The sequence below is a fragment of the Diorhabda sublineata genome, chromosome 1 (assembly GCF_026230105.1).
Source record: "Diorhabda sublineata isolate icDioSubl1.1 chromosome 1, icDioSubl1.1, whole genome shotgun sequence".
Taxonomy (NCBI): Eukaryota; Metazoa; Arthropoda; class Insecta; order Coleoptera; family Chrysomelidae; genus Diorhabda; species Diorhabda sublineata.
This window is the reverse complement of record NC_079474.1, coordinates 26,747,443-26,764,886: the sequence shown is the minus strand read 5'-3', so window position 1 is coordinate 26,764,886 and position 17,444 is coordinate 26,747,443. Positions and strand designations below refer to the sequence as shown.

General features: G+C 31.4%; 1 protein-coding gene across 1 annotated transcript in view; it reads right to left on the bottom strand.

Annotated features, from left to right (window-relative positions):
* LOC130448385 (uncharacterized) overlaps window positions 1-16,895 on the bottom strand; it is a 65,958-nt gene extending 49,063 nt beyond the window's left edge. Inside the window, exon 1 of the mRNA XM_056785752.1 lies at window positions 15,104-16,895. Coding sequence (XP_056641730.1) covers window positions 15,104-15,151 — 48 coding nt within the window. The 5' untranslated portion in view covers window positions 15,152-16,895. The remainder of the gene's footprint in view (window positions 1-15,103) is intronic.
* Window positions 16,896-17,444: the final 549 nt, after the last annotated feature.

Genomic DNA, 17,444 nt, shown 5'->3' with positions numbered 1-17,444 from the left:
TTAATATCAAAGAACGATTGGAAAGGGTTTACGGATATATTAACTTACCTATACAGAAGACGTATTCACAGGTTTGAACGAAACCAATACTTCAAACTTGGAATAGATTATTTGATATACAAGCGCAAGTATTCGACTGTCTAGTAAAAGGGTGTAGACTGAATATTATAAACGACATTTAAACAAAAATTAACGTATCTAGCGTACATATGAACTCAAAGAAGCACTAAGTAAGTCATGGATCCTTGATACCAAATAGGTTAAAGAAAACAAAATGAAGCAGAAGCTCTTCACAAATACGGTTTGGGGTGATTATATGTATGTAGCTACTACATCATTAATATGGGAGCTGTTATTATTATTATTAAAATATGAACGTATCTAATATCTCCTCTTAGAATTTACTTTGACTCTTCTGAATTGTTCCACATTTGTTTTAAATTTTTCACTATTTCCTGTCATAATAAGCTTCCATTAGGCATTACCTTATCATTGATTGCTGCTTATAGTATTCTATCAATTCTAGATTAATTGCGCCTTTTCGAAAGTATAGGTATTATTACCGATTTCTAAGATCCCAATTTCATACGTTTCACTATTTTTCCCAATTTTTCTTCCTAATATACATTTATTTTCATAGCAATTATATAGTTAGGTGAGGTTCACTCATATTCAGATCGTATTCTAGCAAAAAAGAACAAAAGGAATAGTGGGAGGATGAAATGTCGAAAAACATGGAGAAAAGACATCAGACACAGAATGAAGCAAAATATATATCAGGAAGAAACAATTTCTGTGCCTTTAACGTGAATATTTCTGCTATTTTTATGCTCATAAATGACAGTAAAGCGTATCGTTTAGGAATTTAATTTGATATTAATTTACATTACTAATTTGTTATCGTTACAGAAAATTGCCTTAAAGGTTGCATTATTATTTGATTAGAACTGTACAGCCATGAGCTTCCTCTAAAATACAAGAAACGTGAATTTTTCATACTATATTGAATGTTGTTATAAGATTTAGAAAAGCCCTAAAATGATCTATTATTTCATTCACACCAATAAGTACACACAAGTATTCACAATATTGTACAATCTTCTTAATCTTCACACCACTATCTAGTGTATACTAGCCTTAAACGTCTTGCCTTTAGCACTATCCGGTTGAAGCTCACAGTTATTTACTCTTCTCTAGATTTAGTTAAACAGCCGTGCCAATTGTTCAGAGCCTCCACCAAACAAGTCTATAACTCAAAGATAACTCAGAAGTAAAACCATACTAGCCAGTAGGTAACGTTTTTCTTCTATTAACACTGTTGCTAAATATAGGTCGTCACGTTATTTGTATCGCATTCCTCGATTATCCTTAAGTCTTTCCTTGCCAGTTACTTTCCACTTGTAGCTTTATTAAATCAAAAACAAATGTATATCGTGATAACGCTTTATACAGGTGATCGTACTAGCCAGTGGGTAACGTTTTTCTTCTATTAACACTGTTACTAAATATAGGTTGTCACGTTATTTGTATCGCATTCCTCGATTATCCTTAAGTCTTTCCTTGCCAGTTACTTTCCACTTGTAGCTTTATTAAATCAAAAACAAATGTATATCGTGATAACGCTTTATACAGGTGATCGTCTCTTCTATCATTTTCGTTGTGGACAATCAATTTTTATGTTAAACCAGACATTGCCAGAAGGATCGCGCGTTGTCAAGGTTTGAAAATTATTATGTCACTACTAGTGAAAATAATAGTTTCACATCTCGTCAAAAGAAGTCGCAAGATACCCCAATTTGAATATTTCACATCTTGAATACTGGTCTAATTGTCATCAATATTATCTTCCTGAGTCCAAACGTGTCTAGAGAGATATTGGGATATATCACAGATATCGATTTGAAGGAGCGAAAAAGAAGTGAATGACAATTTTTAATTAAAATTGAGTTACTTGGGAATGAATTGGGTTTTTATAAATTAAATTTCGTCTTACGATGTCAAAAAAGTCAAAAAAAAATAGAATACAGTGCGGGGTAAATTTGTACCCCAACTTGAATGCAGTTTCTATCTTTTTTAATTTCATTTTAAAAAGACAAAAAACAAAAATTAGAGATAATTATGAAATATTTATACACAATATTTACCAGAGGATCCTATAAAATGTAATTATGATACGAAAAAAAAAACGATCAATTTTATTGTTTGTTATCGTGTCATTTTTCACATACAACTTGTTTTTTAAGGGTAAATAACATACAAAAAGCGACTACACTGACTGCACATTTGTCTGCATTTCTATCTTTTTTCGATCGCCTATACATTTGCGCCCTGGTGTAGATCGCTCCACTTCTATATATTCTACTGAATTTATATTTGCCAACTCCGCATATACATCAGAAATACCGTTTATAAAATGTTGTAAGCATATTTCTTTCTGGCGTAAATCTTCTGATATCAATGCATTTGATAGCAGGAATTTTATACGGCAATCTTCAGTAGCTTTCATTCATTTGAATACCCTAAACTTCATGAACTAAATGTATTTATGTCAGAAATAACAAAATATTACTATTGGCTATGTATTAGTGATTTTACTTCAACCATTTTATCAGAGGTATCTGTAGCATACTTTGTTTTATTGTAATGTTTTCAATTCATTATCTTCTCCAAAAACTGCATCATCATGGTGCTCTGTAGACAGTAGAAGAACTGCTTTGGATTTACTGGCAATATAAGGTATGGTCTTTTCTGAAAGCAAACTTGGAAGAGTACTATAGTTCGTGAAACTTTGGTATTGGTTCTTCGGGAATATATAGCTTATTTTCATGTAACCTACCACAAAGTGTCATTTCTTTTTAAAACAATTTATCTGCTAATGGTACACTCGCGAGAAATTTGTCGGTAGTAATACCTTATCGAGATCATTATGAACCAACAAGGTCTGGAACAATCCATTTTTCATCAATTTTCCTGTGGAATATTATTAATTCTACTCAAACTTGGTTGCATATAGATTGTCCTTGTCCGTAGCAGCCCAAATTTTATAACTCATTTGACTTTCTCTTCATATCCATAACGACCTAATAGTAAAAAGAAGTAAATTCCACAAGAAAAGGATGATCTACCGACCCGACCAGAACATAAAAATCAGCGACGAATAAATCCAGTGGACAATAAAGACCAAATACCTGAGCATAATATTGGATCAAGGTCTTACTTTCAAGTAACACGTTAAAAACACTGTCGACAAAGCTATACAAGCAGAGGAAGATTATGTGGATTAATCGGTAAAGAAAAAACAAGCTAAAGACGGAAACAAAACTCAAATTTATTGGGAAAAAATAATAACGATTATGACATACGCCTCGATTGCATGGGGATACAAATGCGAATCGACATCATGGACAACAGGTCAGAAACACTATTCGAGGGAGTATAACAGGAAACACGGGAGGCCGAAAATACTACATCGATAAGTTAATTAGGTTAAAGTAGGTCAAGATAAAAATAATTAAATACTAAAAACTATATAGACACCAAAACAAAAAAAATTATGGAAAGTAAAAAAAAATTCTCCAAGATCGTAGGTTTTCGAGTCAACCCACAACCTAACCTAACCTTACCTGAACAAGAGAATAGCCCCGACACGGCAAATCTGCATTTTATGAGCTAGTGCCGAGTTGGGGACAGATGTAAAGAAGGCATAGGACCACTCAGATTAGTTGTTTTTTGCCGAAGAAGATTGGAAATTATTTACTCACACACATCAAGACGTCCAGACCAAGAAGACATGAGTGAATAGCCAATAAAAAGATGAGACTTCCCAGGATCTTCTAATAACTCAGGGGAGACGAAGGACTCTACACGCGACACTATGACGCGAATAAGGATGACCGGTCGAAAAGACAGGGGTGGTGGAATGTTCTTCTTCGCATCCATCCGCGGATTTATCCAGTGGTAGGATTTTCAAATCGTGCTCCTAATTTTTAATTAATAAGTGAGGGAAATAAGCTACATTTATCCACCTTTTCTTACCTTGGTGAAGGTAAGTTTAGATGTGAAGTATATAATATAAAATATTGAGGGTTTTAGCTTATTGCATATAATTCTCATTGTGTATGCGAAATTTTGATTCAACTAAAATATTAACTGAATAAATTTACAAATTATATCCAATTCCAATTAGAATGATGAATTTATTAGATAACTCTCATTTTGTTGGGTTAGTTATAAATATGGATTAGAATATAAATTTCATTCGTTAAATTGAGGAAATTTATATTTTAGAATAGATTTATCCCACCTGCGCTCGTTGGCGTTTTTGATTGACACAGGGAACTTGTGATAAATATACGTCTCCAACACTAATGAATAATACAGGGAAGAATATTTTCCTTTCATTAACAGTCTAACTGGATATTAAAACCATGCTAACGGGGATATGCCGCTTCTAGAAATTACGCAAAGGAATTTTCATTTGATATATCTTCTAAAATATAGTTTTACTCTTTTCCTCGCCTGCTTTGAATACTTCACAGAATCTGGTGAAGACTGAAAGCGAACAGTTATCAAAGGTGTGAAGTCTTTTGGTATTAATAATTACTTTCATCTCGTAGTTTGCTCTATTTTGTGAAATATTCTGCAATTGTATATAATTAAGATGTTTTAATAGCTTGTTAACTGATATTTTCTTCCAAATATGTGTGACAGTATCTATTAACTAGATTTCTTCAACCATTTGAGTATAAATATATTTTTTCCTGTCCCTAATATCTTGGGTTAGTAGGACAAAATAATGAAATTTCGATAAAATACCACATTTATATGTGTAACTACATGTACATGTACATGTAACATATTAATAGATATCTACTAATATGTTTTATCTATTCTACAAATGTTTTAATCATCAAATATTAATTATTCTTTTGAAAATGCTCCCAAGGAAGGAGCGAAACGTTAAGTTATACATAAAAATGTGATATTTTATCAAAATTTCATTATTTTATACAAACAACCTACGAATCCAAGAAATTAGAAATAGGAAAAACATAAATTTATGAATATATATATATATATATATATATATATATATATATATATATATATATATATATTGTTATGGTATAAATATATCCAAAATAAATTATTAAACAATAATAAGATATAAATAAAGCAATAAGATCAGTTCTGTTATTCGGTTATTTAGAGCAGTTTATCACAATAAAATAAATAACATTCTTTATATTAAGTTTTGGCCAACACTATATTCTAAATTATTACTTAATTTTGACAAATCCTGTATAATCAAAGAATTTAATCCATAAATTGACAGATAAAAACAGGAGCACCAACTTCAAAAATTTGTGTGACATACCAACATAAATTTTAAGGTTATAAATGATAAAATATAAAAAATTTGACAACTGCAATGATAAAGTTGATAACATAGGAATGAAATAAATACAACAAAGAAATTATAGAATAATATTATTTGAATAAAGTCACAATAATTTAAAAATTTAGAAATGACAATTTAGTAACTAACTTTTAAAATAAATATCATTGGTTAAAAAAAAAATGAATAAAAAAAAAGGAATGAAGAAGAGATCAATAACGAGAAAAGGAAATTTTTTTTGGCAAGAAAAGAAAAGAGTAAAATAATTTTAATTGAAATTTAAAAAATTAAAATCTTGATAAAAAAGGCATAAAATATTCAAATGATTGATAATTAATAATTGTATAAGTGTAGTAATAAGAAATTAGTGAAAACAATTAAATAAAGTGAAATAAGTGAGAATACTCACAAAGGGACAATTTCCAAGATAAAGAAGTTGTGAAAAGGAAAAGAACAGGAGTGGAACTACAGCGGAGTATCCGTTTATTCTGCAAGGCCGTAAAAATTTCCAATTTTAAAAAAAAATACAACATAACAAACACAAATTCAAATAATTATTAATGGCGCCCAAATTAAAATCAGATTTTATTAAAAAAAGATTTTATAAAAATAAACATTACACATTATCATACCATAACAATGTATATATATATATATATATATATATATATATATATATATATATATATATATATATATATATACAGAGTGTTCCGAGGCTATATATTCGAAAATTATGAATTTTTAATGGATGTTTATATAATAAATAAATTATAAATACATTAATATCTGTAGGCCAGGAGCTACTTTTACAGGGACAACCTCTACAATTCTTAGATGGCAAAAATAAATCTTTCAATCGATTTTCTCCAACAAAAATGTACTCTTCGTTTAAATTGATAAAATTTATGTGATTATGTACTTTGTATATAGTTTTATATGCCAAGGATTTGCTGTGAAGAGACATTCTGATAAAAATGATCTTAAATAGTGATTATTTATTGAAACACTATCAAAAATTTCTAATTGAACTGCATAATGTCCAGCATGTCAACTTATCGAATTAAAATAAATAAAAAACCATAATGAATATTCAATGTAGGCACCTTGCACTTCTATTGCACTTCTACACAAGTTTAATTCTATTACAATTTTAACAAAAAATCATCATCGATTTTGTATTAATGTGTGGACAGGAATAGTGGGTCCACATCTTTTTCGATAATAACCTGAATGGTCGGCGATACTAAAAATTTCTCTAAAATTATTTCCCACCAATGTTATGTGATATTCCTCTGAATATTCGCAGAGACATATCACAATATATAAATTTTTTGTTTTCCCTTTTTTTCATCGATAAGTAACTATTGTTAGTTTCTTCTTCACATCAATAAACCAATGGTCAAATATTTTTTCTTTTTTTTCAAGCAATTACTACACGATATTTATTTGTTCAACTATGAGTAAAAACAATATGATCTTTGTACAAAAATTATCGCAATGAATTTGTTTTCATACTCCATTTGTTCATGAATCACTATTTTGTTGCATTTTACTGAGAAAATTATATTTGCATTTTTCTTTATCGATATTAATCTTCTAAATGCACTTCTCGTAAATTCATCTTGGTGCATATACATTAAAAAATCCCTTCCTTTAAAAACACCTTCAGAATTCTTCAACTTTATTGAACCGAGGATCAATTCAAAACTTTCAGGAGATTTTCGGTATTGAAAGCACATTTCCGCATACTTGAGAGGGTCTTAATAGTGAAATCCCTCTTTCTTGGAATTCAGAAAGATTTATTTTCACTCAATTTTATTTCAATATGGAGGCCTTACTGGAAATGATACAATTCCTTCGTATGCATATTTGATGTTGGGGAAGGTCGATTATTATAAAAATTGAGTCACAGTTATTGTGATCAAATAGCTAGGTATTATACATAACGACTGGTTATTATATATACACATTTTTTACGATTTTTCTGCAACTACTGAGAAAATTGTATTTAAATTTTAAGAGAATATGTTTGAGAAGCTGATATATCGAATGAATTTGCTTTTATTCCTGACTCTCATACAGGTCGTTAGTTACACGGTTCGTGACAATTGACCATAACTTTGTCAATATTAGATTTTTTGAGCAAAATTAACTTCAACTTTAACACAATTTAATTTTACAATGAAAAAGTACTCTAGATAAAACTCGATACTGTGTACCGTTTTTTGGAATATTTTGATTTTAATATTAAAAAATAGTAACCGATACTGGAGAATTAAAACAAGGCTAATAACATGAAATAAAATTAAATTAGAATAGGTGTTCAAAGTGTGCTCCGTTTCCACGCATTCACAAGCCTATCCCTCTTTCTAAAGAATCGATTAATCTTCCAAATGGTTGGAGTCAACTATGTTGTCATTGAAGTGACGTCAAATTCTGTCTTTCAATTTTTGAGGTGTAATTACTTCTGTGGCATGAATTTTTTCTTCTAGATACGACCAAACTGTGTAATCCAAAGTACTAAAATCGGAGATACGGACAACGTCATGCCATTTTGATTTATTTTTGCACCTATTTTTAAAGAAGTTCCACGTCTAATTTCTTCGAGAACATTTTTATGTTTGAGCCTCCAAAAATATTATAAATTTGAGTTTTAGCCAATCTATGTACTTAGCTATCAATAAGATATTTTAGTATTTACGAAGTCTGGCTATTAAATAACGAGACTGGCTACGAAAAAGAGTTTTATTTAAAAATTATTCTACATTCGAATGCTCCCCTTCAATATACCCCCTCCCGACGCCTTACACCTTTTCATACGTTTTGATCGAAGCAGTGCTAGAAGTCTTCTTTGGGGAGGACCTTTAGGAGCTCTGCCGTTTTTTTGCCTTACCGCTTCCATTGACTTAAATCGGATCCCTATTAAGGCAGATTTTTCTAACCTCTCAAGGAAATTTGAGCGGACTCGTTGACGCAAGAGCTTTTGGTCAGGCGTCATATCTTTTGGCACCAGCTTCGCATAGACTTTTCTCCTGTGTAATTTCTCGTATAAAATTTTTCTAACCTTTCCTTTATCGGTGTTTACAGCCATTGCAATAATCCGGATGCTCATTCGACGATCTACACGCACAATTTGGCCCCCAAGGGCTGGTCATCTTCAGTGCTCTCTCCGCACTCACTAAAGCGCTTACACCACTCAAAAACAAGCGCAAGAGTTAAAAAATTGTCCCCATAGGCCTCTTACAACAATTTATAGCCCTCAGCTAGAGTTTTATTCAATTTAACGAGAAATTTGAAATTGATACGTTGCTCCTGTTTTTCGTCACACATGGTTTTCGGCACGAGAAAAAAACCCATTCGTTTCAAACTGCTATTGCACAAGATATCTAGATACTCATTTAGACCCCACCGGTCTAAGGTGCCCTCTAAGCGTGTAGTCTCGTTGTTTAATAGCCAGACCTCGTACACAAGTCGTTTAACAAAAAAGTGGAATCCAGTGATATATAAAGTGGCAATTGAAATATTTGATGTGTTATTGGCGACGAAAGTTTGTACAAAAGGTTGTTTTGTAAGGCCTTCTTGTATGTGAATGAAGAAGTTGATGGAAATCAAAAAGATTGTTATAACAACCATTAGAAGAATCGCAGTAAGCTGGATCATCATTGCAGTTTTGTTCGATGTTAGAACCTACAGCAGTAGTTGAAGTTAAAATACAAAAATTATTGACATCATGACATTTGCTTACATTTAATATGGTTATCATTATTATTTAATGCGATGGTATCTATAGCTTAATCATCTCAAACTCGAATTAGGTATTGTATTATTGTGGAATGTTTTAATTTTGTATTCTCAGTTAGGCGCAGTTATGTTGGATAAACCAGCAATTAACTCAATAAAGAAACCTCAGAAATATGGTTGCACCAGAATTAAGTCGAGCAGTAATTTATGGAAATACACATTTCGGGCTTTTCTTTCTTGAATTGAGAAATAAAAGTCATTGAAAACAAAACATCGACGAGGATTTGGTTTGTTTTCTCTTTACTTCACTCTCCTTCTAAGCTTGAACGCAAATAAAATGAAACCAGCATAAAATCGCGTTTAATTTATTATTGCTTTGATATCTCGTACTTTGGACGATGATGGAGATAATTTCAAAGCAAATGTGGGATAGGCAACTAGATAAGGCGTTTGAATTGAAAAATACATAATCATCCATAAGAATGAGCACTTCTCTCATTTGTAAGTTACATAAAAAACTTTTGATGCATATTTGTATGAGTACATACTACACGTATATAAATCATAGATCAAATTGAATTTGTATATTCAAAGTGAAATAGGCAGAATTGGTTATTAGATTGACAACGTTATCATAGAAATTATCAAGTTGAGAAAATGATTCTAGGTAAACATATATCAGGAAAATACGAGCGTAGTATTTTTCACAAATATAAAACATTGTTCATTTTTATAAATTCATACATCGTTATTTGAACACTATTGTCTACTTTTTCAACACATTCTTCATTTTTACACACTCAAAAATGGTGATCCAGCTTTTGTGTTCCTAAATCGCCAAACGGTACAGGAACCGAGTGTTCTCTGCTCGGGCTTCGTCTACATTGGTCTTTTGTTTGACAAGCAACGCAGGATCGAGCGTTGTCGCGATGGTCTCTCGGTCAATCCTCGTATCGTTACTGAATTTATCGCCTTGGTTTAATTATTTTTTTACAATATTTGTCGTCGCAGGTGGCAAGAAATCGATGAGGTATTGAGCGACAAGCGGTACTTTGGTGGGATTTATCCTAGCACCTTCTCTCAAAGCTGAGACTTATTGGGAACCTAATTTATTGTACATCCCTCATATACTGATATCTATAGAATGATTTCTAGTTAACAAAGTGAGCATAAGTTCTCTTAACTAAATATATTTCTCAATATTTAGGTCTCATCTTAAGTCATTGTTCAATTATAGAGTGACGTTGTCGAGAACCATTAGCGAAGATAATATGATTTCAAATTCAGTTGATCAAAATCGAACAGTGGGAAGGCAAACAAATACGTCTTTATCAACTACTTGGAGGATATTTAAAGAGCAACAGCTAAATCTTTATCATTATAGACTAGTCTAAGAGCTCTTGCCAGACCCTCTACCGGTTAAACTGGATTTTTGTCAAACATTACAAGAAAGGACAAGCCTCAATCCAAATTTTTCAAAATTCATTCTTTTACGTGACATGGTATGTTTAACATCCATAAAGTACACTACTGCTATGATGAGGATCCACATGTGAAAAGGGTATCACATTACCAACGTTCATTCAAAGTTAATGTTTGGGCAGCAACTTTAGGTAACAAATTGGTAGGTTATCACATTCTACCTGGAAATTTGAATGGTGATTGAATGATGACTTCGAGAAAACGGAGAACATATCGAATACCTATTCCAATTGAATTCTATCTTATTCTACCTTTTTGGTGTAAAATTGAATGATGTTCAAGTTCACTTGAAATTTTGCCTAATAAATCTACTAAAATCAAAATAGTTATGTTCAATACTACTTGGTATTCAACAACAAGTAAATCAACACAAAACTTACATCAATATGAGGAACAAATTGAGAGATGTACCATTTCTTTGGAGAAAATACAAATGGTGACTAAACTGAAAAACAGAAAAGCTCAAGGTATTGACGAAATATCAAACGAGATGATCGAGTATGGAGGTAACACGTTACGCGAAGAACTACGGACTATATTCAATAAAATACTTGACACCAACAGTATATGATCAGAATGGAAAAAACTATTTTGATTTCAATTTTAGAAAAAGGTGAAAGGAACGATCCACAAAATTATCAAGGTATTAGTTTGATGAGTGCAGTGAAAAAACTTTCCACTAAATTTTTAGCGAGAGAAGTAATGTCATCTGGTATCTCTGAGGAACAGCAGGGAATCAGGAAGAACAGATCTGCTAAAGATGCTATTTTTGTGATCCGCCAAATTACAGAAAAAGCTAAAAAGTTCAATAAGACAGCCTATATGTTCTTCATCGATCTCACCCAAACATTTGATAGGGTGCGATTAAGGGATGTAACTACTAAAGAGAAGGAAAATTCACTTCAACATTATAAAATTGTCGAATACCTGAACACGGATAATTACACATATGTCAGAGGAAGATAACTTACAAAGGCTACTGTATAGGTTTGAACAAATAGCGAAAGCTTTTAATATGCAAATATCCCAGTATCCAGAGAACCGAGAAGATGTAAGCTCACCAAGTGTCATTCAAATATCTAGGAGCGAACATAACAAGTGATTGAAATCTAAAAAATAATGAAGGGAAAGCTCAAACAACAAAGGCGTCATTGATATCAGGGTACCTGAGAAATGTAATTTGCCGGAATAACTATATGACTACCTGGAGCAAAGTCAGAATACACAAGACCTGTGTGAGACCAGTAATGACATACGGGGTAGAAACCAGAGTAGAGAACACTATAACTAAGCAGCTTTTAAGAACTGCTGAGATCAATAGCGGGAACTATTGTTTGACTACATGAGAAATGATGGAATAAGAGAGATATGTGACATCCAGAAAGTAGTGAGATGGGCGAGAAATCGGCGAAGGGAATGGTGAGACCACCTGGACAGAATGTCAGATGACAGGTTGGCAAAGATTGCAAGATGGTATGAAAGCTGGTCATCATCCTCCCAGCTGCCGCAAGGCAACCATTGATGCAAACACAGGACTAAGTCCTAGTGTACTATGAAGAAGAAGAAGAAGACTACTTGGTATAAACCGTGTAACTAGCGGTCTCTGTGAGCCAAAAGACATAAAAACAAATTTATTGGATGTATCAGCTTCCAGAACATATTCGTATCAAATTTCATTACAATTTTGCCAGCAATTTTTTGAAGATAACACATATTTCTGATAAATATTTCATATCCAATAACTAGTTGAATTTCTTCTAATAAACATCGAATATAATATGCGAGATTTTCAAGACCAATTTTTCCATGGAAGAACAAACAAATAGAATTTGTCCAGTATTTATCAACAGCAGAGGCATTTGGCTTCAAATTTCGTTTTGAAGTAAGTGGGCATAATGCAAAATCAAACACTGGTATTATTAATAATTCATAGTTAACAAATTTATCAGTGATACCGTGTAAGATGTAAATAGATATTGTTTATCAAGAGGTAAGTATTATTCCAAAATGTTCAAAGCTGTTCTAAGGGTTGAATTTCAATATTTTTTGACGTGAAAATTTATCGAAGATTGGATAATATAAAAATATTTATAGTTCAGAATTCATAAATTTGATAGCGTAAAATTCAAACATAAAAGCATAAATTTTCATCGTCATGAAGCCAAACGTTATAAAAGCTGATTTGCGTCACATAGTCACGCCCTCTTAACCTTTCCTAGTGGGACTTTAACCCTTATAGAAGAGCCCTTCTATTAAGATGCAACGAGATCTTTTGTATGAGTCTGGTTCGAAATATGAAACGAGAAAAAGACGCTCAAAAGTTTATCATATATCTTCATAACGTTCGAAATCTAATACATCGTTTTTATTTATGTACACCAAGAAAAATTCGCAAATTTCATCCTGAAATTTTCAGTATTTCGAATTATTTTTGCACTATACGTGTCTATTAAAAAAGATTATTGTGTATCATATGAAAAATGATTATTTAACGTAAGATAGTGGAACAAAAGTAAATTCTCATTATCGCATCACCAGTTATGTAACAAAAAAATCACCTCACCAGTTACGGGTTAAGAAGAAACAACTGCATTTTTTGTTTGGTTTGAAGGTTACAGTATGAGTATGAATAAAGTAGAGACCAACAAATCAACCAATGAATTGTATTATCAATATCAATAATTGATAAATATAGAGTGATGTGTTACTTACTTACTATCGGTGATATCTCAAAAATAATTTGGATCTGCTCGCAATCTTTATACGCATAAAATAATTCCATTCTCTATTTAACACCAAATTGTGAAAGGTTCTCATCAATGCCACATAATCAGTGGCAATAAACAATATTTGTTTTATCAGCGAATTCCAAACAAGTGATAAAATAAATTATGAGTAGTTTGCATAAAATTTTGAGTTCATTGTTTTATTGTCATTAATTTTGTATATTTTTTTGTATCATTTCCGCAAAAACTAAAAGTCGTTTATTAGAAATAAAATATGTGAAGTTAGAGTATATCTTGATCACCATTTCAAAGAACTATAACCTAGCTTGGTGAGAAAATTAGAGTTATATGACAATGAAATAAAAACTTCAATTCGAATATACTTTGTTTTGAGTTGCAATACAAAAAGGAGCAAGTAGTTTTGTCAGTTTAGTTTTCTTTGTATATTCGTGTGGAATATTTGCTTTACTTTGAATATAAGAAAGTCCAGCAAGGACGTATCATTCGAAAATTATCTTTCTTAAACATCCACGTGAAGCAGGTCCAAAGAGTACATGAACAAGACCACATAGCAAAAATACAGCATATATGCCCTAGGCACCTTATATTCCAGTGCTTTATTTTGGGTTACAGAAAGGTCTGTGCAGCTTTTTCCATATCGAAACATTATTTCATTAGAGTACCTGCGGTATTTTGCCATCTACCAAATTTACCAGACATTGTTGTTATTTGTTTGCTCCTACATTCCAAAAATTTCATACTTTGATACCATTCTCATAAAACTAAGAGCAGACCTTCGAGTATTTCATGGAAAGGAGTATATTGAGTAATAAATTAACGTTCAAATTATGATATCGTGTTTACCTTGTCGAAGCATAAAGCTTATTGAACAACTCGAAATATTATTACTCCATAAGTGTATAATTAAGAAAATAAATTGAAGTAAGTCATGAATATCTTTATATAATTATCTAACAGGATTAAACCGTTTCCAAAGTTGTTATTGAAGACAAAACACAATATAACACACTCATAAACCGAAAGCCCTAAATCTTTTTGTTCGTTTTTCCAGGATACAAAGCACAGAAAAATATTATAATAAAGGTACATTTATCTGCTTTATTATCCTATTGCTGATATTTCATTTCTCTCTAGAGTATAACTTGGCTCCAAATTTGTATACATGTACGAAAATTTCACAAATAAATTGTATACTCCATTAACAATTACTATAAAACGCGTCCCACTTGAATAATAATTCCTATAATGATACCAGTAACAGAAAAATGAGCATTTTGACTCGAGTTTCACGGTAATAAAAGATCAACTTGGCATTGACAATTTTTGAATCCAGTATCGAAGACACGCCAACAGCTCCCGAGCTTGTTTTGTACCATTATGTACGAACAATACAAAAACAACTACTGACAAAGTGTTTTAAAAAATTATTATTGCTTATAACATTAAACAAATTTAAAAGGAGTGTAAACCACATGCTGAATTGTTACAGTCATGGCATTAAATATCCTGAATTTCTCTTGACTTTTCATTAATAGTTAAAGTAACTGAATAAACTTCACTCCCAACTCGGTGTTCTGGACAAACCCGTCCTTGTATAATACAAATATTTTTACGACTTACTTGAACATAACCTATAGTTTTACAATTTATGAAATAAAAAATTATATTCAATGTAATGGAGAATGAATACTTTAACATTTTCATTTATTTTATTATTTTTCAACAGACTTACCGTATTTCTTGGCACTTCGAACTTCAGCAGAATTAACCCGAACGTCATTTTTCAAAAAATCGGTTATCTTAGATATATCACTATCAGGAATATTATCAGACTTTGCCTTAATAAATCCTTTGTTGTTACTAAAAGAAGTACGAAATTTCCTCTCGGAAAATTGGCTGGCTTAGTATAGGCAAGCGGTAAGTATATGACGTACTTATAAAAATAGATGGATGGATAGAGTAAGAAAATAAATTATAAGAAACAACTTACAACAAGAAACATTCAAAGTAAACATAAATAATAGAATACTAACCTAGTTTGGACATTTAACAAGGATTGAACAAGATACATTAACAAAACGAATATGAAAAGCAAGAGCTATGGGAAAAATGAGAAGGAACAGAAAGAAAAATATGGAACGAACGAATAGCAGATATAGGAAAATAAAGGCAACTGATCAAATGATGATTTGGTCACAGAACAGGATATGGAAATGGGTAATAAATCCATTTCCGATTATCTAGAGAGGACAAAAGGAAAAATGGGAAAAAGAATAAGAGTTTTGGCTCTGCCTCCACAAGACATTTGAAATTTTCAATTTTGAAACTTGAACTTTAAATTGTAGCTATCAAATTTTAGAATAATTGAAATCACATTATAAAATTTATTTTCTAATGATTGAGGGAATCTTCAGGATATCTTGAAGTAATAGCTTGTGGAATGATTAGATAGAATGATGTCTCGATATGGTTTATATAATCCCTATAGATACGTTTGCCTATGCAAAAAACAGCTTCTACGAAATAGGTATTTATATAGTTAAAGTTTATCGCGAAGGAAAATATAATTACTAATCCAAAGTCTATATCTCATATCCCAATTTCCTACAAATATATACTTTGCATTCAATAAAACAGTATTTATCGAGAAGTACTCGTAGATATAAGTTAAAGTAAAACTGTATACAATAAAATAGCAATTCCATGGAAGTGAGAGGGTAACTAGGATGATAATTAGGTAATTAGGATGGAAAAATGGGAAATGGAATTAACCACAAGAAACAATCAGAGAAAAAATAAATAAGAGAATCTTAACCCGGTTTGGACATTTAATAAGGATTGAGCAAGATAGATGAATAAAACGCATATAGAAAGCAAGCATACTATAGGAAAGCATACTATAGGAAAAAGGAGGAGAGACAGATCAAGAAAAATGTGGAGCGAACAAATAGCAGATATTAGAAAACAGAGGCAGCAAATGAACGATGATACTAGTATAGGATAGAAAAAGATAGATGAAATGAGTGAATGGATAATAAATATATTTTCGACGACCTAGAGACGAAAAAACGGAAAATGAGAAGAAATTCTGAAATTTCTACTCTAAAATATTAGAATTATCTAAATACAATTATAATTTTTAGAAATTTTAAAATAAATTTTCCTAGGATTGAAAGAATCTTCGGGTTATTTTGAAGTAATAGTTTGTGGAATAATAAGATGGAATGGTTGTCTCGTTTTCAATCATCGATGTCATTTATGTAATCATTGTAGGTACGTTTGCCAACGCAAAAAACAGCTTTTACAAAATAGGGGTTAATGTAGTTAATGTTTATCACGAAGGAAAATATAGTTACTAATACAAAGTTATATCTCATATTCAAATTTCCAACTCCTCACTAAATTAATATAGCACAGCACACTTCACTTGCTACTTTATCACATGACGGGCTATTCCACAGTCAAATTAATTTCAATATCTACTTCCCTTCGAGATCTGGTAAGGAAATGGCAAAACCAGACTCTTGATAGATTACCGTAATTTCATTCCATTTACAACAAACACTAATTGCTAAAGCCAGCGACACATATTTTGAACATTTATAATGAATGTCGGGGACTGTGTACAATAAATTTACATAAATTATTGTACATACTATTCACTCTTTATCTACCTCTCTCTCGTACCAAATGCACGTGGTTAATGCAATTTGAATATATTTTGTAAGCTGTAATTGTTCATAAATTTAGTAATTAAAATTGAAACATTACCATATTGTTTTATATTGTATTCGATAGCAATATATTGTATACGTAAATCTTTTATGAAAATATTCTGGGCGAGTATATATGGAATCTGTCACAGAAGTAGTCTTCTCTACTTTGCGTGCATAGCTTGGCTGAGTATAATTTTTCTGTATCACGGAAGTATATTTGAAATATTTACTTCATAACTAAAATATTTAGGTTGACACTTTAATTAATTTTAATAATCTAAATACCACTGGCGATTCAGCTTTATTTGAATCACTTGTTTGTGATAAGTATGGACAGCGCAGTACGAAGTGAATTAT